At 37.9% G+C, this 27,561-nt stretch overlaps 1 protein-coding gene across 3 annotated transcripts in view; it reads right to left on the reverse strand.

The window, feature by feature from the left end:
• Positions 1 to 16,144: 16,144 nt before the first annotated feature.
• nrsn1l (neurensin 1-like) overlaps positions 16,145 to 27,561 on the reverse strand; it is a 287,058-nt gene continuing 275,641 nt past the window's right edge. For all 3 annotated transcript variants that reach the window (XM_069177068.1, XM_069177067.1, XM_069177069.1), the window contains 4 exons: positions 23,543 to 23,645; positions 21,028 to 21,103; positions 19,720 to 19,872; positions 16,145 to 18,850 (listed from right to left, as the gene is read on the reverse strand). In XM_069177068.1, coding sequence (XP_069033169.1) covers positions 18,491 to 18,850; positions 19,720 to 19,872; positions 21,028 to 21,087 — 573 coding nt within the window. In that variant the 5' untranslated portion in view covers positions 21,088 to 21,103; positions 23,543 to 23,645 and the 3' untranslated portion in view covers positions 16,145 to 18,490. The remainder of the gene's footprint in view (positions 18,851 to 19,719; positions 19,873 to 21,027; positions 21,104 to 23,542; positions 23,646 to 27,561) is intronic.

Here is a 27,561-nt window from a genome sequence, read left to right on the forward strand (position 1 = left end):
TTTTTAGAGAACTTTGTGTTGCTTTTCCATTGCTCATTTACATTAGAGCTACGATGATTGGACCACATTTTGATTCAGAACACACTAAGCTAGCTGTATTGACAAGCTTGATAAGCGGGTTTTTGGAATTTCAAAAAGCAGCTGTAACAGCCTTTCATATCGCAGCCATTTAAAGAGGTATCCAAGTAAAAAGCTGCGGAAAATAGATATGTGCCTGTGCCTGCTCTCTGAGTGCCGCACATTGATGGTCGATGGGTTGCACCCATAGGTATATTGCCATATCCGTTATGTTTTTCCTCTGTGTTGCATATATGCGGTATGGAAACATGCACTTGATAAAGGGACCCTTCCCATAAAAGACACACTGTGCTGTAATGAAGCCCATTAGCCACTGAGACAAGCAGGGAGGAAACACTTGCATTAAGAGATGGAGAGATGTAAAGAGAGTGAGATTGTGGCTGAAAGGTTCAAGGCAAGTACCAAGAAAATAAATCAGAACTTGGCTGATGCGATTGTCAGTGTGCAAACAGGATGTAGAGCCTATCAGGTAGAACAGCCTGTCAGCACCATCAGAGAGTACACTGGGCTTTCTGTGGAGGAGAGGCAGTAACACAAGGACAATTACAGTAGTGACAAATGTTAGAAATGAAGATGGGCTCCCGGAGACGTGGATGCAAACACTTTGAGTGAGGCACTTTAAGAGCATACCTTTCTTCATGTTTTCATCCATCATGAATCCTTGACATTACTGCCGAGTATGTTGAAAACCTTGTGTCGTGTCTTTCCTATAAGCCTTTGGTAAGACTGTACACCTAAACTTCAGTATCAATAACATGTCATATTTACCTTCCATTGTGAACTTTGTTAAAGATTGAGCGTGACTTCAAAAAAGTAGTAAAAAAATCTTAACTCAGGGTCTACTTACTGGGTAATTACCTAATCAGCTAATTTTGAGAAAACAACATCTGATGAAGAAGATCGAGAAATACCGCTAGCAGTTTTATTTTAAAAAGCGACTTGATGGACTTCAAGATAAGATTTTTTTCCTTAAATCTGATGAAATTGAAAGAATCTGCAATCTAACACAAACAAACGAAAAATGGCACAGAAAATACATCTGAAAATGAATTGAAAATTTGTTGTTAATTCTCACATAAAGTATAATGGACAAATCGTTAAAGCTTTGTTGAATTAAAAAATACTGCCACTGGATAAACAGCAGTGTAATCTGTAAGGGTAAATATACAATATATATACATATATTTTGCAATTTGAGAACTGCTGTCTTGCAATTTTGGAGCCAGAAGTGACCATATATGGACTAGCTGGGGACTGGCAAACGGTGGATCTGACTTGATTTGAATGGGAACCCGACAACACCACAACTCACCCAACTACAACTACTACAACCTAACTGAACCACAGGACTGCCAATCACAGAGACACACACCCCTCAAAAATACTGCATTTTGAGGCCTAATATCTAATTAATGACAGAATTATTTTCGGAAGGAATGCCAGAAAACTAATAAGGAGTGACTTTAGTGAATGACACCATTATGACTTGTGGAAAAAAAAATGTACTGACTTTGTATTTAACGAGAGAAGTTAAATCTGTTTATGGAGCCTTTTTGAAACCAACCCTAGTGACTCTCATTGGTATTGCAGTTGAAGGTACTTTCACATTGGCCTCACTTTTCAGACCCGTAAGCTTTTTTATATCCAGTCTATGGTTGTGATTGAAATCGCACAGTCACACTTTAGATGAGGAATCCAGGAAAATTGCAGGATTCTCTTGCTGACTTTCTTTGATTAAAGCAATAGAAATTTACATTACTGACTTTTGTCAGTGATTCCTCAACCTTACAAAAAGCAACAGTTTAACTTGCATTTGTGCGCGTGCGTAACAGATGCATATACTGTATATCTATATAATAGCACTACACACTGAATATGACAAAAAGTGAAAAGCATATCAGTATACCAGATACATCCTTTACATTACATGTTGCAACTTTTTAGTGTACTGTTTCCAAAGAATCATTGATGCTGAGTAGGAATTTGTACACACTGTTCTACAAGCCAGTCTTCCCCCTCAGTTCAATAAGCTTTTTGGTCCATTTAACACAATCTATAGTCCATTTGATGAGCTGTCAAAATGGCAGTATCAAACTGAGTGAGTTACATGATGTGGCTGGATAAAGAAACAAAATGCTTTTCTTTTTTTTTACACATTTTGTTTGTGTTGGTAGCTCTTTGCATCATGCTGTTGCCTATTAAGTTTCTTTATCCAGTTTTCAGTGACATGACATCACTGTGAACGTCCTCTGTCTTTCTGGTATTGCATATTTGAACAGGTATGCAGGTTTTGTAAAGCTGATTAGAAAGCGGATGTAGGTCTAATTTATCATATCTAGTTAACGGAGTCATATTCCCATCCCAAATGGACAGGTCGTCATTTTGCCTGCAGCAGGCTGTCAGTGGGACCGGGGCCCTGTGTGTGGTTGAATCTGTTAGTGTGTAAGCGTCCATCCTGCCTTCAGCATCAGTCCTTTTCACTACACTCATAATTACCACTGTCTGAGGGTAACCAACAGTGGCGGATCTCATTATGCCATGATATGGGTCGCGTCTGCATATACAGGCGCACATACACTGCCTATTTACATATGAATGTATCCAGTTTTGCACGCACACCCACAAGCAAGCACACACTCATCCATCCACCCACCCACACACACAAACACAACATTTACATATAAAAGCGTTAATGTGCGACACGCACGTTACACAGTACACACACACAGCAGCCTATTCATACATGCAGCTCACACATATGGGCTACTCATAAATTTAGACACTTCCGTCAGAAGGCCCTCGCCAGCCGACAGGGATATGAGCCCAATATAGCATCCCAGAGATAAGCCAGTGACTCTGGAAGCAGAACTAATATTATTTGCACGGTGTCGAACGTTTATCTGGCGCCGCCTGCAAAGTGATGGTTCGGTGTCACTTTTGTTTAATAATGATGTGCCAATAGTAATATGCCTGCTGGCTGGAAACCTATTACAGTTCAAAAGATTATCCAAATACAATCTAATTTGGAATATTGCATTTTGACAGCCTGTGACTGGAGGAGGTGGGATGGTAATGCGATATTTTCTTTCCTTTTTAAAAATTCCAATTAACATTTTTAATGCTCAACAAACCAATGGTGACTGCAAATATGCAGAGGTGTTTGACTGTGCCAAATCTCCTGATGGGTTTCAGACAAAGGAGAGGGGAAAAATAACTTTTGCACAATGCAAACTTTTGATGAGGCGAGCGACGTGTTTGGACTCTCCTGTCAGTTGACTTTAAATCGACATTGTAGGAGAAAAAAAGATTTTCTTTAAACACACTGTAGGAGAGGAGACACTGTTAACTGTGATACTCTGTAAACACAAAAATCCTTATTTGTCATTCATCATTCTTATCAGGGACGACAGAGTTGCCTTCTATTGTCTCACTAAGTGGGCTAATTTTACACGCACCCTCCTTTAATATCACATAGATTTACATTTAAACTAGTGTTACGCATTCACTGCTCAAAGAAATATATTCTATGATATGTAAGTACATGAAAAGAAGGACATGAAGAAATAGAACCCAGAATTTGCACTTATTAGACAACACATTTTTCTGAAGACACAATAATAATTCAAAATGCTATGTAGCACTTCATTAGCCCTGTCTTTTCATACCTGCAGCCTTGAATTTAGCCACCTTATTATCACCGTCCTCTCATAAATACTTAACCAACATAGATCAACACAGTAGATGAAATTGTTGGGTGAAAAAGATGGACTTTTTCCAAGTTATTAAAACTGAAATTAAAATCCATCCAAGATCATCTAACATTGTTATACATCACCAAATTCTAATGTTTAATGTATCCCTCAAGTTATTTTGTGATGAACTGTTTTAATTTAGCTTTTTTTTTTTCCCTTTTTACCCGCTTCCCCTCAGCTCCTCTCATCCACAGTACTTCTGCTTTAGTCAGTAATTGCCCGCTTTTGCATGAATGACTTGTGACAACCACCAAAGAAGCAGTGAGTAGTCGCTTCAATCAAAGTGGGTGAATGGGTGCGCTGATGTCATGACACTAGAAATATACGGTTTCATCTGATTTCTGGATGGTTTCAATTCCAGGAGCTTTGAATGTAAAATTTTTAGTTGCCTGAATGTGAACGTCATCTTTGCTGCCTTTTGAAATTCCAGTGGAAAACACAAGGCGTGTACATAAACTGTTAATTTATGCGCAGATTGCCTGTTCACAAGTTTCTTGTTGAGCGCATTGTTTCATACCTGATAATAATAAGGGTTTGCCTGAAACAGGAAACAAATAAAAAGTCTCTTCACGCGTTTAATTGTTTTCTCACAGCTGTTTAGTGGAGCTCGAAAAACTCTTCTCCTGGAAGTCAGCACTATATTTTTTTTTCCGCTGGTACATTCTGGCATGGAACATTTATGTTTTTTTTAAACTTGCCTAACGGTTCAGTTGGGATGCAAAATATTTCAGCACGTCATCTGCATTGTCCGATAAATACCTTAAAACCAAATATCAGCGTCAGCCCAAACAGAAGGTTTCTGGCTGTATGACAGGCCAAAAAAAAGACACTTTGCCTAAATGCTCAATGCTTGACTGAACTTCCATCACATTCCTTAAAGACTTAACTGATTTCATATGAATAATCAGATTAGAATATTGACATAAGATTCATAGATTTCTATAGTTTTATCTCAAATTCATGTAGTCACAAGAAATAACTCCAGTTCTACGAGTACATACACACCTTGTTCGAGGGCCAAGCACTTATGAAATAGAATCATAATGTCAATGCAAATCAACAATCACACTGCACCCTCATATCAAGTCAGAATAACCCATATGTGATGCTAACAGACAAACAGTTAATCTACAAAAATTAACCTTAAAAAACATGGATTCCCCAGACACAAAATGATGCAAAGAGAGATTTTAAAGACATCAGAATGACTGGGGCTTCTCAGAAGGGATGGCCGGTAGGTTTATGCCCCACGGGCATCCCACGGGTATCAAGGATGATACACAATGCATTATTGTAGCAGATATAGCTAGAAGCTAATTACCCCCTTTCATCCATGGGTGGAAGCTAAAAGTGATGAGGAAGCTACAGAATAGATAACAGCCAGTTGTGGTGAATTAAAATGTTAGAATCAAAAACAACAAAAAACACACCCTCAATAAAGACAAAAACAGCTATCAACGAATGGTACACAATCAGTAATGTCAGTATTATTAGGAGCACAAGACATTTTGAATCAGATAGGTGGTACTGATGCTTGATGGAACATATTTCAGAACACTCGACTCTGGGGACGTGAAATGTAAAAAAAAAAAAAAATCACAATTAGCTGGTTGTTTGGTTTTCTACATCCTGCTGCCTTAACTAAAAACCTTAAAGGAGTTTTGACCAAATTATAACTAATAATTTCATGATCTTATACAATAAAGCAATATCAGCCATACATTATTTTTTTTAAAAGATTATACTTTTAAAATGCATAACAATAGTAATCCCCCACATAGATGTAAAAATTTAATTTTAAAAATTGCACATCTCCAGAAAAGGTGAGAAACTAAATCTAATTAAAAGAGTCAACAATCATTACAATTTTAAATTTTTGTATTATTATTTTTTAAATTTTTTTGTTAATTGCAACACAAAAAGACAATCTACGAAGGGAATAATACAAAGACAATAAGAGCAGTCAATAACAATACGAGCAATCAATAACAATAACAGCAGTCAATACAGTAACAGGTTGTGTTAGGTGTTGTGTGAGTTAATGTTAATATGCTGTTGGTGTTGGTGTAGCCTTTGTGTGTGTGTGTGTGTGTGTGTGTGTGTGTGTGTGTGTGTGTGTGTGTGTGTGTGTGTGTATGTGTGTGTGTTTACTAAGCAGTCAGTTCCAATTTTGGTGCGAGTGTGGTTAAATTATGATTGTGGATATGCAAAGAAAACAAAAGTAAAATAACAGTCAGTTTGGTCATCTGGCATTCATTTCTCACAAACCTGATCCCATCTATCCTGAGGTTCTGTTGCAGAATGTTTAATGGAGGATGATACATTTTCCATAAAGAAGTTATCTATAAGAAGGTTTTTCCAGTGTGTAATGTGTATGATATTCCTTGATTTCCAGTTCATGAGGATAGTTTCCTTGGCGATAGTTCGGGCCACAAGGAGTCATCTACTGTTTGTTTTGTTCAGTTTGATTGTTCATAGGTCACCTAGTAAGCAGAGTGAGGGAGATGATGGGATGTGGCAGCGCAGGATGACGGACAAAGACTCTGATTTCTTTCCAAAAGTGATTAATGGGTGTGCAGTGCCAGGTGGCGGGAACGTAGCTATCACGACTGTTTTGCGTGCAATGTGAACAGATATCTGATGAGAATACCATTTTAAACATGTTTTGCCCAGTATAATGAATTCTGTAGAGTATCTTATATCGTATGAGTGAAGGTTGGCGTTTTTTGTCATGAGGTAGATGTTGTTGCAAATTTGGATCCAGAAGTCGGCATCAGGAGTAATGGATAGGTCGTGTTCCCATTTTATTGATGGTATGGATAGCATAGTGTCAGACTGTAAAATGATTCTGTATATTTTGGAGAGGAGCTATTTTGAGGTAGTGATGTTAATTAATTCTGAGGTAGTGAGAGGAAGATCTAGATTGGATGACATAATGTAGTATTTTGTTTGAATGGATGATTTAAATTGCAGATATTCCAGGAATTGATTTCTCCCAATGGCAAACTTCTGGACCGAGTGGGGGAAAGAAAACAGCCTGTTATTATGGAAGATGTGTTTAAGATGAGCCTTTTGTAGTCCACATGCGGAAGTAAAGTGATTTCTTGTTACTTAAGAAATCAGGGTTGTTCCAGATGGTAGTAAAATTGGAGGATGCTAGGGGGAAGTTTGTGATTTTGTGGAATTTCCACCAGGTTGTCAGAGTTCCAGATATTGTTCATGTTTTGAGACAGGGATGTAGTTTGATTGGCTGAAGGTGAGGTGTAGAGAATTTTGACACAGTTAATAAATTATTCCCCAAAGCCAAATCTGTGTAATGTGGTAAAGAGAAATTACCAGTTTACTCTGTCAAAGGCTTTTTCGGCATCTAAGGTGGCTATGACGGTTCCTGTTTGTTGTGAAGATGAATCGAGCATAAAATTAAAAATGTTCAATTTAATGGTGAAAAGGTTTTGCAAATAGTTAAAATGTTAGCCTCAATGTTATTGTTAATGGACATTTAAGTTGTTTAAAACCATATGGTTGAAAAAACAATTGTGTCTGCTGAAAGAACTCTGAAAACCAACTTCTTTCCCTCAGCAATTAAAGGGTTAGTCAGAAAATGATTGGCAGAGGTTTAATCATAAATTTTCATCAGTGAGGCTATAAAAATAAAAGCATTTCTCATTCAAAATGTCTTCTTTGCTTTCATAAAGGTAACTTAATTGCCTGATAACCATAGTAACATCTCTTTAAAAATAACTACACTGATGATCAGGCCTCAGAGTAACAGAACGTAGGTCGATAAATAATCATTAATGTTCTCTATATTAAGTTTGTTTTAATAAGGGTCAGCCTTCATGTTAATTTACTGTGATCAAATTCAGTAGTGAGTGATTTCACAGTTACATGTTCGACTCAGTTTCTCTTAAATAAAGTGTCTGATTGGAAGATGTAGCTGTAGATATCTTTGATTTCTCTTCCACTCTTTTTCTTTTTCAGATTCCCTTTTTGATGTGGGAGGTTGGGCTCATAATGAGACTTTTGGCTGATGAAACTGGGTGTTGGTCTGGTCTGCCCACCAGATCGTGTTTCATCTTCAGAACATCTAACATCAGCTCGGCAAAAGGTCGATTGGTTGTGGGATGTGGAGGAGTTCATGTTGAATGAGAGTACATTTGAGGGCTGATTCTGTCTAAAGTGGTACACGCTGTACTGAAAAAACTTTTCTTTCATTAAAATGATACTGGAGAAACATTCTCCAACTGACATGACTGTTTCCATATCACTTATTACTGTACATACTGTCAGCTTCCTGCAGCCATACAGCGTATAGTGGGGCCTGGGTATTTCATGGTGATGGACTATATATAGATAAGAGTTTGGCCATTGCAAATGCTTAGATTGAGTTGTGGCTGCGGAGGGAAATAACATATCTTCATGTGATGATGTGTGAGACATCAGCGTGGTCAACCGTAACATTTCTAGAATTTTTATGAGTTCATTGGCAATGTGATTGCCTGCTGTTGCTTCAATTGTAATGGTGCCATGTGCATGTTTAGTTCTTTTAGAGGGAAATGTTAATTTCAGCCCGGAGGCATGTAATGACGAATGAAAGTGATAGTGAGACTCTATTTGCTGTTGCATTCTTGTATTTCTCCCTCCTCTTTTCTTTTGACATTCACATGACATTCACTGTCCAACCCTCTTCTCTTCAGAGTGGTCACATCTGTCTGAACTCAAGCTGCATTTTGAATCACATACTTTTTATTTTTATTCCATGTAGGTAGTGCAGCTACAAATATGTACATGCAGTATGCTTACAATATGGATATACTACTTTGTCATAAAAAAGCACCTTGAACTTGACTCCTTGGTCATTTCTGTTATGATCCGTGGTGTGACATTTGAAGTAAAAGAAAAAAGGATTTGGATCGAGTTACCTTACACTTCTGTTCATTTAAAAGTGGACACAGCTTCTGGGCTGGAAAAATGAGTCCAATGCAGAAGTGCCATAAACTGCAATACCATCGAGTACCACTAGGGGTTGGCTCCAAAAAGCCTGTGGCTTCATAGACTTTCATTCACCTTCTCATTAAAAAGAGCCAATAATTGTTTTCCTCCAGTTATTATGTCATTATGATGATGTTAGCTGAAGTCCCCCCTTTCAAATGTTTTTGCTGGTGGTTAATCTAAAGCATGCTGGCCCACGTACTGCAGAATACGACCGGGTGTAGTAAGGACATCCTGGTATGTTATTTTACACCCTGCATTTCACATACTATGTATTTGGACGTACTAAATATTTTTCTGGCATACTAAATAGCATGGTAGTATGTTTGTTGGAACACAGTCAGTGTGGAATTCAGTGCTACAAATGTCATCGTAATATTAGGCGATGCTTCTGCAATTTCATTATACATATTGCAAAAAAATTGTCACTGAAATCTCAATACGTTGCTTTTTTTGTCACATCAATGTTACCTCCAGATTTACAGCTGAGATATTGGAAACACAGAGATGCACAAGGTAACAGATGCCATTATAAGTATGGTAATAAGAAGAGGGGTGGGGGAGGAGGGAGGGGGGCAGTGGAGTGAGAATACAGAGTAGTAGTTGGCCGTATAAACAGACAGATCAGCAGCAGTATGAATGACTGTCAGGTGATAAACAGCACCTTAGAGACTTGTTAGAATATGATTGACGATTGCACGAATCTGCCTGAATTAATTTTAGGTTTTGTGTGTGTGGCACACCAACAGGGAATTTCACAAATATAATCTGATGTAGGATTTCTGTAAATTACATTAAACAGGTGAGACAAATTCCACGTAGAGAGTTGTAATGGGTTTATAGTAAGCAAATATTTCAGTTTTATACCATTTTGTGTATTTGAACAGCGTTTCTGTATGACATCACAAATATTTTTTGGCCCTACGACAGCATGTTTATGTACTTCTGTTTATGTTTATGTGCACTCGATGATTGTCTGCAATACTGTTTTAAATACATTCTCAACCTGTTGATTGTTTCACTTTGACTCCAGCTGCTGATTTGCAGCAGGTAGCACAGAGCATTGCTTTAGCGACACTCATGATCCCGTCAGGACAAATTATACGAAATTGGGATTGTTGAACTTTGCATTTAGCACCACTGTCTGTTCAAACTTTCATTGGGTTAGCAAAATGTTAGCATGCTAACAAACAATAGACTGTAAACACTGTAAACATGGCTGATACACGTCATTGTGAGTATTGTTATTATAACCATGTTAGCATATTGCAGTTTTTTTTTAAAATTATTATTATTTTTGTGATCTAAAAAGCTTTTGTCAAAAATTGCAATGAACTTTGCGGACATTTAATTTTTTTTTTTTTTTTTTTTTTTTTGTGGTGAATGACAAAAATTGGAAGCAAAGGAAAAATATAGGATTTTTTTTAGACCACTACCAATAAAGAAAGAGTCATATGTACTCACTTTGTGGTAACAAACATACTGCACATTTGTTTTTTTGTTTTTTTCTTAATTTATAGAACCATAAGCTGAAAGTTACAAAAAAATTCCTGAGTTATAAAAGTGATGTTGCTTTCCAAGACAGACCATCTATGACTGCAACGCAGAATATGCTATTTCTGCTAAAAATGCTTTTTTAATAATATTAATTCAACACAGAACAACAAAATCAGAGTGCCGTCTCTGCCAACTAATAGGGTGTATACAAATAATTTAACCCACACTTAATTCCCATGATAAGACAAAATTTTACATTTTTTCCCGGTTTATTTTGATAAGAGGGGATGTTGGAGATTCTTGTTAAATGTGAATGAGGAGTTATGTTTGTAGTTTATTTTGGAAAAGCTTTTATCGTGCCAAAATACCTTATAAATAACGTTTTTGCAGAGAAATTGGAATTTTACTCGGTACTTGAATTTGCATTAAATATTGCGATTTCCTGGATGGACTGATATTAGCTCAGATCTGCTCTGTGCCTATAAGTGGCCTCCAGATCCTCTAACTTGACTGTTAGAGAGTATATTTTTCCAGTATTTTCTGTGTTAGAAACTGAACATATTTATGCTCTGTAAGCCACAAATATGCCATGTTTGGGCACATCTATGATCATAAATACTTCAATAAAAACACTAAAAACATGTGTGTGTGTGTGTCTCTCGCTCTCTCTGTGTGTCTCAGTGTGTGTGTGTGTGTGTGTGTGTGTGTTACCAGCCTGTATTAATTGTGGTATCACTTGGTATTGCATCATCTACCTTGTCACCTGTGATAACATGAAAAAAAATGCATCAGCTAAATCCCAAGCCATTATGGTCAGATGATGATTGAATTAAAATGAGAAAAGATTTATTTTTCTACATGACAACATGGCAACAGTACCCAATCCAACACACTGGCGGAGAGGCATTCCAGTTTGGTATGTTCTCCACAGCAGATAAGATGTTACAGTATCACACTGGGATGGATGGGCCTGCCAATCAGCCGAGCAGATTGCAGCCCAATCCTCGGCTGTGTGGCTCGCTCCCACAACAGTGTGACTCATACTCCGAGCTTTGCAGCCAGTGGAGCGTATCAGCCTCCATCTTCACAGGAAACGCTGGCACCGCTTCCACTTTTCCATCTCATTATGCGCATACATACACTTGCTAATAAACCTAGCATGCTCAAAATCAGCCATGCAAACATGCGCTCAAAGTGCAAGCAGCATGTTGACAACAGGGACAGAAAATAGTCCCTGTGATGGCACAAACGTTCGCTCACATGCAGGCGTGATGTGTTAATGATTTTACCACAGGAAGAAGAGACTTCGAACATGAAACACAAAAACTAAATTAGCATTTTTCATACTTGTTTGCATTTTCTTATGGATGTTTTTTCGAGAAAAATAATTCTTTTTTTTTATAATTTAGAATGTAGGAGGATTGTTTTATTGCAAAAGTCAGGGAAACCTACAGTATAGCAGAGCCAGGAAACACACAAAATATTATATTCTGTAAAAAAAAAAAAAAAAAAACGTCAGAATAATATAGGTGCATTATCCAACAATAAAATGGTTAAGACGTAGTGGGGCAGACATGAAAGCCAAATGTGCTGCAAAACAAGCATGAATCTGAGGACAAGTTGTGACCTAGAATAAATGTGACTTGCGTGTAAGTGTGTGGGAATGTACTGTGTCGACTGGCGAACATTAGGTGCCTCTCCTGTTAGTGTGACTTTCGGAGACAAGATGAGATGAGTCAAACTCACAGCTGTGACTCAACTCACCAAAGTAGCACGATGTACTCAAATACAGACATCAATACAACTCTCTCTCACACACACACACACACATACACACACACACACACACACACACGCACACACACACACACACACACACACACACACACACACACACACACACACACAACTACTTCACACGCCACATCTTACAGTCAGACTATATGATCACATTTTGTACATGCAAAACTCATTGTCACACACACGAGCTACATATATAATTTATCTTGTTAACTTTGTATTCATGTTTTCAAACATCAGTAATCTACATTTTTGGTTTGCTTGGTCCAAATTGCAAAAAAATTAAGGTTCATATAGCTGATTGGATAAAAATATTATGTTTTATTGATGACTTTCAACTGAATTTCAGTTTGTAGCAGTGAGTGGAGTAGCTCAGCTGTCATGGAAATGTGTCACATTAATATAATACTAATTATTATATCGATGCCCCGTGGCATCTGGGCAATGTCCATGTAATAGAAGACCGACACCCACACAAGGAAGTCCTGTAGACTATGGTCCAAATAGCGTACTTACATATTAACACTCACTATTTAGAGTACACACACTGTCATGTATGGAAACATACAGTGCACTATGAGTACTGAGATGATGCAATCAAAACAGTCAAAAATTGAGCATGAAACACTGGAAACTTTTCACACTCAACAGTCGCAATTTTTGGCTACATATCAGAAAAGGAAGGACCGTCGACCTTCGGAAGCCGAGGAGGCTGAAGAGGTTGTGGAACACTGCAGAAAAAGTGTACTTTTAGTAAGTAACATAAGAACATACATTTATGAGTTTTTGGAAAACATACTTTGCCATTTAACTTTTTAGAAATTTCGGACGGCATACTATAGTATGAGATTCTTTTCACATTTTGGATGATATGCTATAGTATGACATTTTTATGACATTTTGGATAACATTCTGTTGTAGTATGACATTTTGTTCCATACAGTATAGTATGAGGGTGGTGCAGTGGTTAGCACTGTCGCCTCACCATAAAAAGTGTCTAGGTTTGAATCCAGTCTTTTCTGTCGAATTTGCATTTTCTCCCTGCGCTAGCGTGGGTTCTCTCCGGGTATTCCTGTATCCGCCAATCATCCAAAAACATCTCAGTTTAATTGGTGATTCTACAAATTAGGTGGCCTTTAGGTGTGATTGTTCTTTGTTTCCGTCTGTCTCTGTGTTGACCACACACTATAGTATCACATTTTTATGACATTTTGGACGACATACTATTTTATTGTATTTTTATGACATTTTGGACGGCATACTGTATGACATTTTTATGACATTTTGGACAGCATACTATTTTATTGTATTTTTATGACGTTTTCAATGACATTCTATACATAGTATGACATTTTGGACGGCATACTATGGTATGACATTTTTATAATATTTTGGACGACATATTATAGTATGATATTTTTATAACTTTTTTATGACATTTTGGATGACATACTTTTTTATTGTATTTTTGTGACATTTTTGACGACATACTATATACTGTATAGTATGACATTTTCCTGACATTTTGGACAGCATACTATGGTATGACATTTTTATGACATTTTGGACGGCATACTATAGTATGAAATTGTCATTACATTTTGGATGACATACTATACGACTTTTTCATGATATTTTGGACGACATACTACAGTATGACATTTTTATGACATTTTGGACGGCATACTATAGTATGAAATTGTCATTACATTTTGGATGACATACTATACGACTTTTTCATGATATTTTGGACGACATACTACAGTATGACATTTTTATGACAATTTGGACGGCATATTATATAATGTGATTTTTGCATGACGTTTCTGACGACATAGAAGAGTATGATGTCATCATCACATTTTGGAGAACATATTATTCAAAGACATTTTTAAAACATTTTGGATGATACTACAGTATTTCTTCTGATATGTCAATGAAATGTCATTATAGAGTATATCTACCGAAATGTCATAAAAATGTCTTGGTATGGCACAAGGTAAAATATGTCATAGTATAGCATGTCTTCAGAATTGTCATAAAAATCTCATACTATTGTATGTCGTCCGAAAAATCAAAAAAATTTAATCAAAACGTATTACAATGGTATGTCATCCAAAATGTCATAAAAATGTCATAGTATAATATGTCGCCCAAAATGTCATGAAAATGTCATACTCTAGCATGTCGTACAAAATGACTAAAAATTGTTATAGTATGATATGTGGTCCATAATATAAAAAAATGTCATAGTATAGCAAGTGGTCCAAAATATCAAAACAATTTCATCGTATAGTATGTTGTCCAAAGTGTCAAGAATGTTTAATAATAATATCTCCTATTGACCTAGGAGGTCACCAGAAGGAACTTTGCATCCTTTATTCTCTCTACTTGGGAAACCGACAAACCTAAAGGCTTACTGATAAATATTACTGATGGATAGCAAAATGTCTGCACTATGGATGTTAGGCTACATACCCACAGTATTTTTCCCCATCATAATCAATTAGTAGCTTAATACTGGAACTGAAGACAGTATGTTAACTAAAAAAAAAAAAAAACGTGCTACTTCTGAGGACGACATTTCTCCTGATCCTTTGTCTGGGTCTTTCTTCTCATTTGAACCTGCTGCATCTTCGTTCTCTTCTTCTAAATCATCATTTTCTTCACTGCCATCATCTGATAAGTCCAAATCTGAATCTCCCTCAACTATCCTGTAAAGAATCGTCTCCTTGTCAGTCCTTTCTCCTAAAACAGTGTGGGGTCATTAAGTGCATTAAGATGGTCGTGGTGTCCACCATAATGGACCTTCATAAAAGAGATAACTTTTTCATAACACAACGGATTTCCCTGTCTTTAAAATTAAATATATGATTCCTGATATTTTAATAAACAAGAACACGTATGATAATCATTGTAAATAAAACAATAAATAAACATGATTTGACTTACCTCTCCTCTTTCCATAAAGTGTACTTGCTGCTACGTCGGACATTTTGGATTGAGAGGAAGTTCCCAGCATCCCACCATATCACGCAACATATCACCAGAAAGACCAGGATGTCCTCTTCAAAATGCAGCAAGGATTGAAGGAAGAGTAGCTCAAAAGAGTCGAGGAAGATGCACGTGAACAAAATGTCCACGACAAAGGACACCAGTCAATAGGCTGGGTCCCAGGAGGATATATATATATATACATATATATTTTTCAGACAGCAACAGATACCTAAATAGGAAACAGCTTTGTAAATAAGGTAATACATAACACTTCAGGTAACTGTTACAGTGTACATTGTTAACTGCTCTCGGTGACTGACAACATATTCTTTTTTATTTTAGTTGGACTTCAATAAAGAATCTATCTTTATCAGCAGTTCAGGGTGGCTCTAGAGCAGGTTGTCCACTAATTGAAGGGTTGGTGGTTCAATCCCTGGTTCCTGTCCACCTGCTGAAGTATCTTTGTTCAAGACACTTAACCCCAAGTTGCTCCTGCCTGCTGGTAGGTACCTTGCACTTCAGCTCTGTCACCATTGGCGTGTCAGTGTGTGCTACTGTAAATTGTAACGTGCTTTGTAAAGCTTTAAGGTAAAAGGCTGCTAAATAAGTGCAGCCCATTTACCATTCTTGCACAGGGCAGAGTATAGCTTAGAGAACCAAAACAATCAACTAAAAGAGGCTAAAAGAATCTGAATAAATCAAAATTAAGCATTTTAAAACCTGCATTTTTTACATCCACATACATTCTTCACTGCTTTTGCTGCCACATGGATCACAGTGTTGACAGAACTGTTCAACAGAAAAGCACAACAGTTGCTCATGAAACAACTGCACCTTTGTATTATAGTGGTGAAAAATGCCGCAGTATACCTTACAGTAAAGACACCCAGTTGCTGGTTGTGACATAAAAAGAGTCATTTGATGCAGCAAAGTATAATAAAATATGTATTACTCCAAATTAAAAAATACTTTCCTGCTACTGTGGAATAGATTCATTAAATAGATCCAAACACTCCTAAAAATTAGGTATTCAGATCACAAGTTTATTTTGGTAATTTGCTTTGCACCAGTGACACTTAACCTCATTTTACACCATTATTTTAACACAACAAAACAATGAAACACCACTAGTAACATTCAGTGGAATCAGTGCTCTTATATCAGGACATCATGGTTATTCTACTTTCCTATTTTTTATTATTACTTGTAACAACTATAATGACGAACTGGAGGACCCAATCAGACAGGTGGCCTCTCAGGTGCCGGTGCAAATTCCTCTCACCTCAGCGCTTCACCACTTACTTGCTACCGCAGTGAATGCCTGTAAACAAAAAATGTGATTGGTGTGAAAATAAAGAGAGGGGAAGTGAGGGACCAATTGGAAAAGAGTCTTTGTTCGGAGTTCAAAATAGCGCACTTGAAGCCCAACTGTTGCCTGGATACACAGATTGCAGGCAATTACAGAGCCAGATAACAGTGGGGAGAAAAAAGGTGATACTGTCAATGGAGCACAAATTTGTGCACATGCGTGGGTGTGTGGGTGAGCAGGTGAGTGAGAGTGCATGTGTCTGTACGTGTTCAGCACAGCGGGCTGAGTGTTAGCGCAGATATATGAAAACGTAGATACAGAATTGTTAATCATTCTATTTATCTACCTCAGCATGAGTGGAGACTCAGGTTTTATGTGATTCATGCAATATCACCACCTCGTATTACTACTTGGACAGCTGATACTACTGCTATTTAGAAAAATAATTCATCCCAAAATAAATTAAAAAAAATACTGAGCAAAAATACAACAGACACGTGTCGAGTGGGAGGAAAAAAAACATATAGTTCTCTAACATCTGTCACTACAATTTTGCTCTCTTTCAGTGTTGAGGCATTACTCAGTGTATTTTTTAAATATAACACAAGTGCACTGCACAAACACAGTCTACGGTCAACAACTATGTCCCGATGCTGCACTATGAGGTGTTTCAGAGGGCATCAGGGTCTCTGGTTCTAGTGTTGGGGCCCAATTTATACATTTGGATTTATAAATCCAAAAATCTATTATCTCTATTGTTCAGGCTGTGCTCTTAAAGCCGTATAGGTGCTTTAAGTCCCTTGCAAATGTTTTATGTCTGACTGCACAGCTCGGTATCACTGTGTAATACACTCATCAGTCCACTAGAGTGTACAGTGTCAGTGTCACGTTTTGCCTCGTCTTGGCGTTGAAAGTATCTACGCGTTCTCATTCCCAGGGTGTCAAATAAGCCTTATGTTAACACACCAAAATTATCATGGTTATGATCAGGAAATAAATAATGGTTTGGGAGAAATTTACATTTTGCTATTTCATAGACTTGAACAGCAGTTTACTGGGTAAAAGTTCTGTTTTTTTTTCCATCCAACCAAACCTCAGCAACCTGCCTATATGGACTTCAGCCCTTTTTGTTCTTGACTTTCTTCAAACAGCATCGACATGGCGCATAAGACATGAGGCACCTTGAGCGTATGCGGTATTCCTTGACGCCCTGGGAATGAGAACGTGCTAAAAGTACATGCATGTATGACCAGCATCCAAGAAGGAGATCATGTGACTAAGGTTATGTGACCGAGTATAAAGTCCATATACAGTATGTAGGACGTCACTGCTTGAATATGGGTCTAGCCAAGATACGGTGCTAGTGGTCACAGAGAGTTGAAAAATGACAATACTGTGCTCGTCACTGTCACCAACCGTCCAATCCATGTGAAGGAGGGGCGGGACTGACGCGGTTAACCATTGGCACTTGTCACTGATTGGTCTGCTCTTCAGAGTGGCTGAGCAAACAAAAGTTCACACAGCAAAAAAAGCTGAAGCTGTGAGTGAGTCGGTGCAGTAAGGCTGGGTTTGCGGTAGTTGGATGGAACAAACATTCAACTTTCACACGGGAGACCAGTGTTTAAATCTGTGAGAAAGCAAAAGTTAATGCGTAAGTAGTAAGTTACTTACTTGTATTTAACTTCCGTAATATACGTTCAGTGACTTGCATGACGTATAAAAGGGGGCTGACTTTACTGAATAACTTATTTTAACCTACACAATGATCTTTTCCTGACCACGAAACCTCAGGCACCATACTTTTCACACCTCAGCACTAATACAGCATCCTATAGTGGATTCATGGTTGTATTACATGTGTTGGCGTGATAGCGGGTTGGACTGTAATATCCAGGTCATGTAACAAACTCGAATTGAACAAATTGGATTTGTTCCCTTCCAGAACAGAACAGAAACAATCTTAAAAGCATGTAAACAAGGCCCCAGGACTAGAACAAAAGCCTGTGCAGCCCGAAGCTCAGCAGTGCACATTTTCCACTTTGGACAGAGTGAATGGCATCTTCCCTTACTCTGTACCTGGTGGCTTAGTGACCACATCCCCCAGATCCCTAAATCCGCTCCACTTTGACCCCGACTCTCCTCTCTGCTCCTGTTCCCCTGGTCTGTGGAACAGCCTCTCTTTCAAATTGGCCCTGGAGGGGATCCAAAACATGACCCCCAACGCCGCCAGGGCAGCGCCGAGGCAGGAGAGGCCGATCCCGGCCGCGGTGCTGAGGTGCAGCCCCCTATTGAAGCTGACGGCCTGGGTGTCCACGAAGAACAGGTCTCCCTCTCCGAATGACTCTATTTTGTGGGGAGTGGAGTAACCGGCTGACAGGGTGACAATACCTGCAGTCAGGATCAGGAGACCTAGGGCCAAGGACACCTGCAGAGATAGAGCAACAAAGAAAGATGAGGGGGCCATTTGTGCAGACATGGTTGTATTTTTTGTATGGGTGGTCCTATTTGCTTGGCGCTCTTCACTTCTTGTTAGGAAAGGTCATTTTATTGTTTGTGATGCAGAAAAATCCACATTGCCAAATGGGCAGTGGGCTTGCATGTAATCTCACCACACTGCTGCCTGCAGTTCATCATGCAGGGACAGTTTAAAATGCACTGTATGCAGCATATTACACGAGCATCTCGTGAGAATATTTTTTGGGAGGTGAGGCACATCACTGGCACATGAAAACAACCAGCAGGAGATGCCATGTGTCACAGAGGTGGCACATCTCTGTCTGCAGGCTTCCTCAGGCCAAGAAGGGGTTGGCAGGGATACGGTCATCAGTGTGTGGGGACATGATGAGTCCAATTCAGGAGAAAATGTGGAAAAAATTGCAAATCCCATAAACCAATGAAAAATGTAAATAACAAAAAGGCAAAGACTTTCTATTGTGATAATTTCATTTAGGATTTAATCAGAAAAGGGGGTGCATTTAAGGCTTTTTTTTTTTTTTTTTTAAACCTAATAAAAGTACTTAATCAATACAATTGGATACAGCTGTATCCCTTCTTTGGAAGGGACTAAAAATGGATCAAGTTCAAGTTAGTCAACCATAATAACAGCAACACATTTGTAGTGCCAAGAGATGAGATTGGCATAGCAAAGAGGCCAGTTTCTTTGCTTCAAGATGATTATTGGACTATAAAACAAAAGCTGAAAAGACCAGTTGTGCTTTAATTTTGTCTGTGTACGACAGAAAGGCTTCCATTTGAAAACTGTGTCCCGGTATGAATGAAGTGCAGTAGTTTTACCTTCAAGACTGCTGAGTTCCACCACAGGGCTGACCTCTGGCTTTGGATGAGCCCCTGATCCCTCGGGCCTCTCTCCCACATGGAGGCCGAGCATTCCTCATAGAAGTGGTGCAGATAGGAACGAACCCCAAACTGAAGACAGCTGGAACCCGCCTGGAGGGGTGTTGGGACCAAAGCCACCAAATTGTGTGAAAGAAAAAAAAGTCCTTCCCCTCCAACCCACATCACTCTTTCACATTTGAAGAAAGCATATTAACACTGCAGACTACAGTGAGTACTGAGCACATCGGAGACATCAATAAAATACTTATAGGGTTCTAAAGTGTAATTTATTTGCAAGAACATGTAAGCATGGAAATAAGTAGGTAACAATGTAATTAAAAAAAAAAAGAAGAAAAATTGCACTGTAAGTGTTTTCCACAACGTATTAAATTTGATGTCAAGTAACATACGTAAGATAATTTGAGTAACTTACGTGATGTACGTAACGTCACTTATTTCAACACAAACCATGAAATATTCCTAATCCTAACTGAGATGTTTTGGAGCCTAAACCTTAAGTAAATTGCAACTCTGTCATATTTAACCAAAAACATTTTCTTCAACCTAACTACATGGTTTTGGTGACTAAACCTAAGGCACCTAAGTTTTCCTCCATAAGCAAGCCAACACGTGACACTGACATGGTATCATCTTTGATAGATTTGTAGTCTTGTTTCCTAAGTGATCGTAGCCTCTTTTTTTTTTAATGCAGAATGTCAATCCTTTTTTCATCCACATTTTCAGAAGAGTCCTTGAAGATTCTGGAAATAAATTTGGAGGTAAGTGTAATAAAATTAGAAGTATATTATCATTTGGCAAAACAAATGCTGATCTTTGCGACTCTGAGGTGATGCCATTACTGAGATTCATGAGAGATGCAAACTAAGTTTAGTGTTGACATCGCAATGAAAGTAGAGTATCACTTATTTTTGAATTAGGATTTACTTGTAAAATGTATTCCGATTTTTGGGATGCAGAGTTGGAGACACAAAAATTTTTAGATTCTTTTCAAGCTCAAGTAAGGAGGTTTATTATTGAGTGAAATATCTTATTACAGGGTAAGTTTGGGGTATGTTGGCTTTAAATCAAAGCACCCCCAGTTAGTGTCCAGTTAGTATGTTCTCAGTATCCTATTTAGACTGAAATGTATGTTATGAAAGCATATTAGATGTTCTCCTTGGATTTGCCTAATGATGATCACAAGAGTCCTTCAGCTATAATAAAATCAACTGAAACTAGATCATCAGCCATGAAACCGAAGCTCACCTCAGTGCTGGAGTAGTCTCCTCCTGAGGCAGGAACACAGGCCTCGGAGCAGAGCGCCATCGCACACCTTGTACACCTGCAGTAAAGACACAAATTCATAAAGTAAGCATGGTAATACGCAGCCGCGGCTCTGAACAGATTGATATGTGCTGCTGGGCGGTTAACACAAACAATGTTTATCTGCTGAATATGGATTTCCCTCAATAAAAGCCTCCCTCCCCGCAGAGACTCGTCATAAATCTTGGCCTGTGTCGTCGGGTTGCCCCAGTTATTGTTGCCGCATGTGAACGATTGACGGCTGCCGTGGCCCTGAGGTGACTCCGGCACCACCCACAGATGAGTCACACATATATGAGTGTGTGCACACTGTATTCATGTCCCCCTGTAGTTATTCTCCCAAGGCTATTTGGTTGATTTATTTCATTCTTTGCCTTCAAACAGTCTCTTCAAACATCTATAAACAAGCCTGATCTCAGTCCATATCAAACCCTAAATTCATTGTGACTGAAATCTGAACTGGAATTCTCACTATCAAATTAACAGTGACCAGAGAAACATCCTACTCAGGTATGTGTAGGTTTTAATGCTCCTTTACTGCTGAGTTATTATCAAAATCTGCCCAGTAAACGAGATCTTTGTTTACAAGGCCTCGTCTCCTTGTAACTGTACATAGCATGGATACAAATAAAAGTCATACACAAACTCAAGAAGAGAACTGTTGAAAAAAGCTTATTTAAGATCAAATTGTTAGGATATATAGGCTAAATTACACATATAACCTCATGAGGTTTGTGCTTTTATCTCATTGAGTGAAACTTTCAGAAGCAGCATTTACACAGTATTACATTACCTTTCAAAAAGAACACTGAATAAGAAAAGAGTTGACCAGGTAAAAGCTCCATTTTTATGGCTCTCATCTACCATGTTATTTTTCTCCAGGTTAGTTTTTCCTTGAATCCGCAGGAAGATGGGGTAGGAAAGTCCATAACTTAATTTAATTTCTTAATTTAACTATAATTTTCAATGAAAGGGTGGAGCACTGACTGGTGACTCCAATGGTGGAGATGAAGAAAATGCATTACAATATACTACTTTTGCTTCACCACATGTATCTGCTCACTATACTGGATGCTTCTTTATAGAACCTGTTGCTTGTTATAATATATGTTGCATTATTAAAGATGAAACTAACCAGCATGATAAAAATGTAACTCTCATTTGATCAGTTACAATAATAAAATGCTAGTTATGAGATTTATGAGTTGAAGCAACAGTATTTAAAAACCTAATAATGGAATACTGTATAGAATAATACATTATTCATTGGGGGAGAACTTTTACTTTGATACTTAAAGTAAATTTGGTTTGTAATAAGATTACTTTTACATGAGTAAGAGTATCTAATTCACGATACGGCTAAAATCCATTCCTTCCTTTTAACAAAAATGTGAGGTAACTGATGACTCACAGTGTATTTATGAATTATTATCAAATAACCTTAAAAATAATATAACCAATATGGGGGCATTGTGCATTACAGTTTCACAGTTCCAAGGTATTGTCATGAAAACAAAAGTTAGCTAGATGCTAATAACAGCAAGAGGCAACAAGCTGTCACTAATGTGCTATCACTGGTTGTTCCAGTCTTAATTATAAATATAAACATAAAAAAAAATATTTTCAATTAATTGTACCTAAAGGGGTTACTGTGAAAATGGTTTGTAACAGTTTTTTAAAGCCATCCAATCAGAAAGATTTGAGGGTCACGTGCCCCCTTTAGTTGAATGGGCTAAAAGTTAATTAATGTTGAATACTAATGTGATTTTTTTTTTTATAAATATATATATATATATATATATATATATATATATATATATATATATTTCTTACAGATTGTTTACTTTTTCCCGTGATTATTAAAACATGTTGACTAAGGTTGGGCAGCCTATCATGTCTTAACCTAATTAACTTTTAGCCACTATTTCTGGTTTTTTTTACAGTACAGTATTCAAGCGGAGAACTATCCATGGTGCTGGAAGTTTGCCCCAACTTTCCTCTCGGCTTTCCGGCGGGTTAATTCCCGAGTTAAAAAACCTGCAGTAAAGACACATTCTACCACTTATTTGTGTCACTGGATCCTAATCCACTCAGGAAACGCAACAGGGTCTCTTTACGTACCCATACTAATGTCGGTTATATGATTTCAAATCCGTTAATTGCTCACTATAATACGGGAAAATGTTGGATTTTGATCCAATTAGTCGCATCACTTCAGATCAGACAGACACATTAGGAAGGATGGTCATTTCAACTCAGCAGACACAAACACAAACAGACAATCAGCACTGGACGCCAGTGAGTCATCGCAGCCGTACAGCCTCTCAGTGCATTTTACACTTTTCTCGATCGCACTTCATCGACAGCGATTCTCTCTTTTTTTTTCTCCGTCTCATCACCAGCAGCCTCCTCTCTTCACTCCCACCGACTTTACAAGCAGTGAAGGACTCAATCTTACCCCTCCTGTCCAGAGCGCTCTCTCTTCTCACTGGGGATCCATGTGCTGTCGAACCGGCGGATCTTCAACGCTGCTGCTGATGTGAATCAGCTGAGAGGACGCACTGAGCATGCGTTGACACAGAGAAAAAAGGAAAACGTGGAAACTGTTGATAACAGGATACTGTATATGACACATGTTAATCCATAATCTTCATTTTTTTTTCAGACCAATTCAGAGATGATTCAAAGCCTAGCAGAGACAAACGTAAGCGAGAAGTGGAGTTTCTAATGTGGCGTTAAAGTCCTCTCACATCTGGCAGCATCTGCTCAAAATCAGCAGTAATAAAACATAAGAGGTCACATTCTTTTAAAAGCACCATCCTGCATCTCCATAGAATGAAACTGGATTTAATCAAAGCAAAGTTAATTAAAGCAAAATTTACTTTATTCCTCAGTTCATTATCTTAAACCAAATTTACAAATAGTAGTAAAGAAATTTGTCTACATATATACTAAAGGCGATTAAAGCATTAGCTTCTCTAAATTCAGTATTAGTTGGGTGCCACGGACTCACTAGGGGTGAAAAGCCGGATTAAGACTCTTTATATATTTCTTATCGTTCTCATAGGTCCGGCACTGTTGTCAGTTCAGCTGGGATGAGCTGTCTGAATCGTTCCCCCCTTCCGGAATCATTCAGCACCTGTCCAGATGTTATCCCTTTGAAGTTTGTTTAGTCTGAAGGGCTTTGGCCACAGGAGCTTTTGAATTGGTTAAAACTTTTCGGGACTGACCTCATCTTGAACCCCCGTCCACTGAAAACTAAGTAACGGGCTATGCCCACACTCCCCACTGAGTGGATCTGTTGCAACATGACAATGCAAAATGTGGCCATCAGTGGCCGATGTCACTGCCCTCACGGAAAAAGCACAGGAGTTTCCCATGTTTTCTACATGTGATCACCTGTATTACACATGTTTACCACGTGTTGCAACATATGATAACATGCGGAAATATATGTGGAAAAGTTTTCACATCTACATCTACATGGGCTTCACACATTACATGTTTCCCATGGACGAAATACATGTTTCACATGTGCGCAGTCACGTGTCATTTGGTCGCATGTGATCACGAGTTTTTGCACATGTGAAATTCGTGTGTTTTTTTGTAAGGGCGTCATTAAGGTTATTTCAGGTATGTTTTCAAAACTACAAATGTATAAGAGAAAGTCTTATAAATTTAAGGTATGGACGGACATTTGCAAGGTAAATGGTTTTAGGAGGTTGAGCCATAGTAGAATAAAACTTTGGGATATTTTGTGCTTAGGTTTTGACCATTTTTCAGTTTCTTCTTAAGCGTTCAACTTTATAAAAGTGTATTTTAACTCACTAGAGTAACGCTAGCTGCAGGAATAGCAAAGCTTTTAGATCTTCAAAAGTCCACATATGTCACGATTAAATCCTCATTATCATCAAAGCCTAATAAAATACCTAACAAAGTTTAGAATAAAAAAACGTAACTTTAAATAGTAAATTCTGATGAGTATAATATGTTTTTTTCCTCGCACACAAAAAGTTGTATTACCTCAGTAAAAACCCAGTTTCTCAATAAAAAAAATTCAGAATCTCTGAATATGCAATCATTTTTCTACAAAGTCCATTCACAGTGTATGTGCAGTGGAAGCTTTGGAGTTTACATGACACGTTTTTGTAAGTTGCATATTTGGTCCAAGAAAATCATTCTAATACATGTCTTCAGCTCAGACTTCAGGTGCATACACAGAATCAGTCACTCTGCACATATACTGTACATTATGTGTGTCAGAATTTATCATTTTCATTCAAATAAATGATCCTATTGAGTATTAAAAAGGGAGCAAAACATCTTCAAGGAATATTACAGAAATACAAATTTTTTTAAAAATCACACGCTTATGTCTAAAAAGTTTAAAAAGTGTTCACAGACCAAAATATTTTTGCAGTTCTATGTCTGAATTCGGAAAAAAATGCAGACGTTTGTTTATATGCCTATGCCTGCTTCAGTGCGCAGTACTTCAATTTCATTGAGTGCTTTTAAGTACTCACCAACAATGAGATAAATATTGTAAGGTGAGGGGAGTTTTTGTACAACTCTTTCCTTTGAATGCCAATCTTGACAGAATGGAGTACTTAAATTGACTGCTGCATTCAAGCAGCTGTCAAAGGCTGATAATGACTCTGGGAATGCAAACTAAAGAAGCCCTGATGCCTCTATAAGTAGGAGCCCTCATTAAAGGCAGGCTCACTTCAAGGTGTGGTCCATAGCGGAAATAATGTTAAAAGAAACAACCTCTCTCTCTCACACACACACACACACACACACACACACACACACACACACACACACACTCCACAGCCAAATATACACCAATATTTGTTCTGTAAATATTTCAGTGTTTCCTGAAGATGCATTATTTATGCAGACTGTCACAACAGATCCCAAATGAAAAGGAAACAAATACTGTCATTTTCACATATTTATCCGATCTGCGTGTGAAAAGAACATTTGCTACCAGGCAGAATAAGTCTGAGCGCTTTTGTGTGTTTGTGCATGGGGGGTAGCGCTTCATCATGCCTGCATATTTGTTAATTGGACACAGTGTGGTAAGCCATAAAAGGCAGGATAAGAGTGTTTCCAAGGTGCCCTGGTGAGAGAAAGACATGGAAAACCGGTCGTTTGTTGTTCATTTTCACACACACACACACACACACACACACACACACACACACACACACACACACACACACACACACACACACACACACACACACACACACACACACACACACACATAAAGGTTTTTGTATGACCAAGCTGTACTCTACAAGAGAGAGAAAAATAATTTCCATGGTTACGAGTCCAGCAAGGTCAGGCACAGGAAGTGAGTGCTAGGTGTTGATTGGCTGATAGATAATTACACTTTCCTTTAAGATGATGTGCAAACAGGATTTTTTTCTTCCGCTGTATTTAGAAGCTGTTATAAAGCATTATCAGTCATTTCAGCTGCATGGCTTGCTGCCCTTATTACTTCCTTTATTCACCGGCTTGGGAGGGTTATTCTTTGGTGTGATAAATTATGCATTGTGCTTGTTTGCTATCTCAGAAATAACCTGTGCATCAACCCACACCAGCCCATAAAGCCACTGTCAATATTGTGGAACATCCAAGCAATCATGTTAATTAGTAGTGAAAAGCCTTTCATTTATTGGCTCGTCAAACAGAAAGGGCAAAGTGTTTTCCAAAGCTACAAAATTTAGGTTTGATGACTGAGATGGCAGTTTCAGTCTTTCATTTCTCCACCTCTGTAATCCTTTTTGGGTTAGTAGGGATGGTGGCGGCCATCCCAGCATGCATTGGGAGACACATTTTACTAGTTGGCAGTTCAGTGGACTGAGATTTACAGACATTCACACTCATGAACATTTTCCACCCTTCTGAATCTCTTTTTGCTTTATTTTGAAACACTGCAGTCGAATGCATATAATTTCTTTAACCTTAGAATTTAAAGGAATTGTGTTTTATGCTGCCGGAGCACAGTGGAATGATGCCCTGCCTCTTTTTTTTAGTGAGGAAATATATATATATATTTATATATATATTTAATCACATTTTCTTGATCCGGTTAATATTGAATTACATTTTTTAAATACTTGAAAATCCAATCATTCCAAAGGCGTATGTGATGAAAGAGAGACAATAAAAACAAATGGAATCATATGCTTGCAGCCTTGTTTTGATCCGCTACTGTTTGCCCTGTTAAGGTTACTGCATTACATGTTAATACAAACTCAACACTTCCTGAATTAATTTCAAATTAAAAACCCTCTAGCATTTCTTAACAAGGCATTTATAGTTAAAAATGATCACACTTTATAGAAGTGATCCAGAATCCTTGAAAATTGCATAATTATATTGCTGACTTTCATAAATTAAAGTGAAGGAAATATAAATATAAATTGACTATTGTATGTAAACTTACTCAGATGCAGCAACAACTTA

This window comes from Embiotoca jacksoni, unplaced genomic scaffold (assembly GCF_022577435.1).
Source record: "Embiotoca jacksoni isolate LCO1_2020_lvr unplaced genomic scaffold, fEmbJac1.0.p SCAF_7, whole genome shotgun sequence".
Classification (NCBI taxonomy): Eukaryota; Metazoa; Chordata; class Actinopteri; family Embiotocidae; genus Embiotoca; species Embiotoca jacksoni.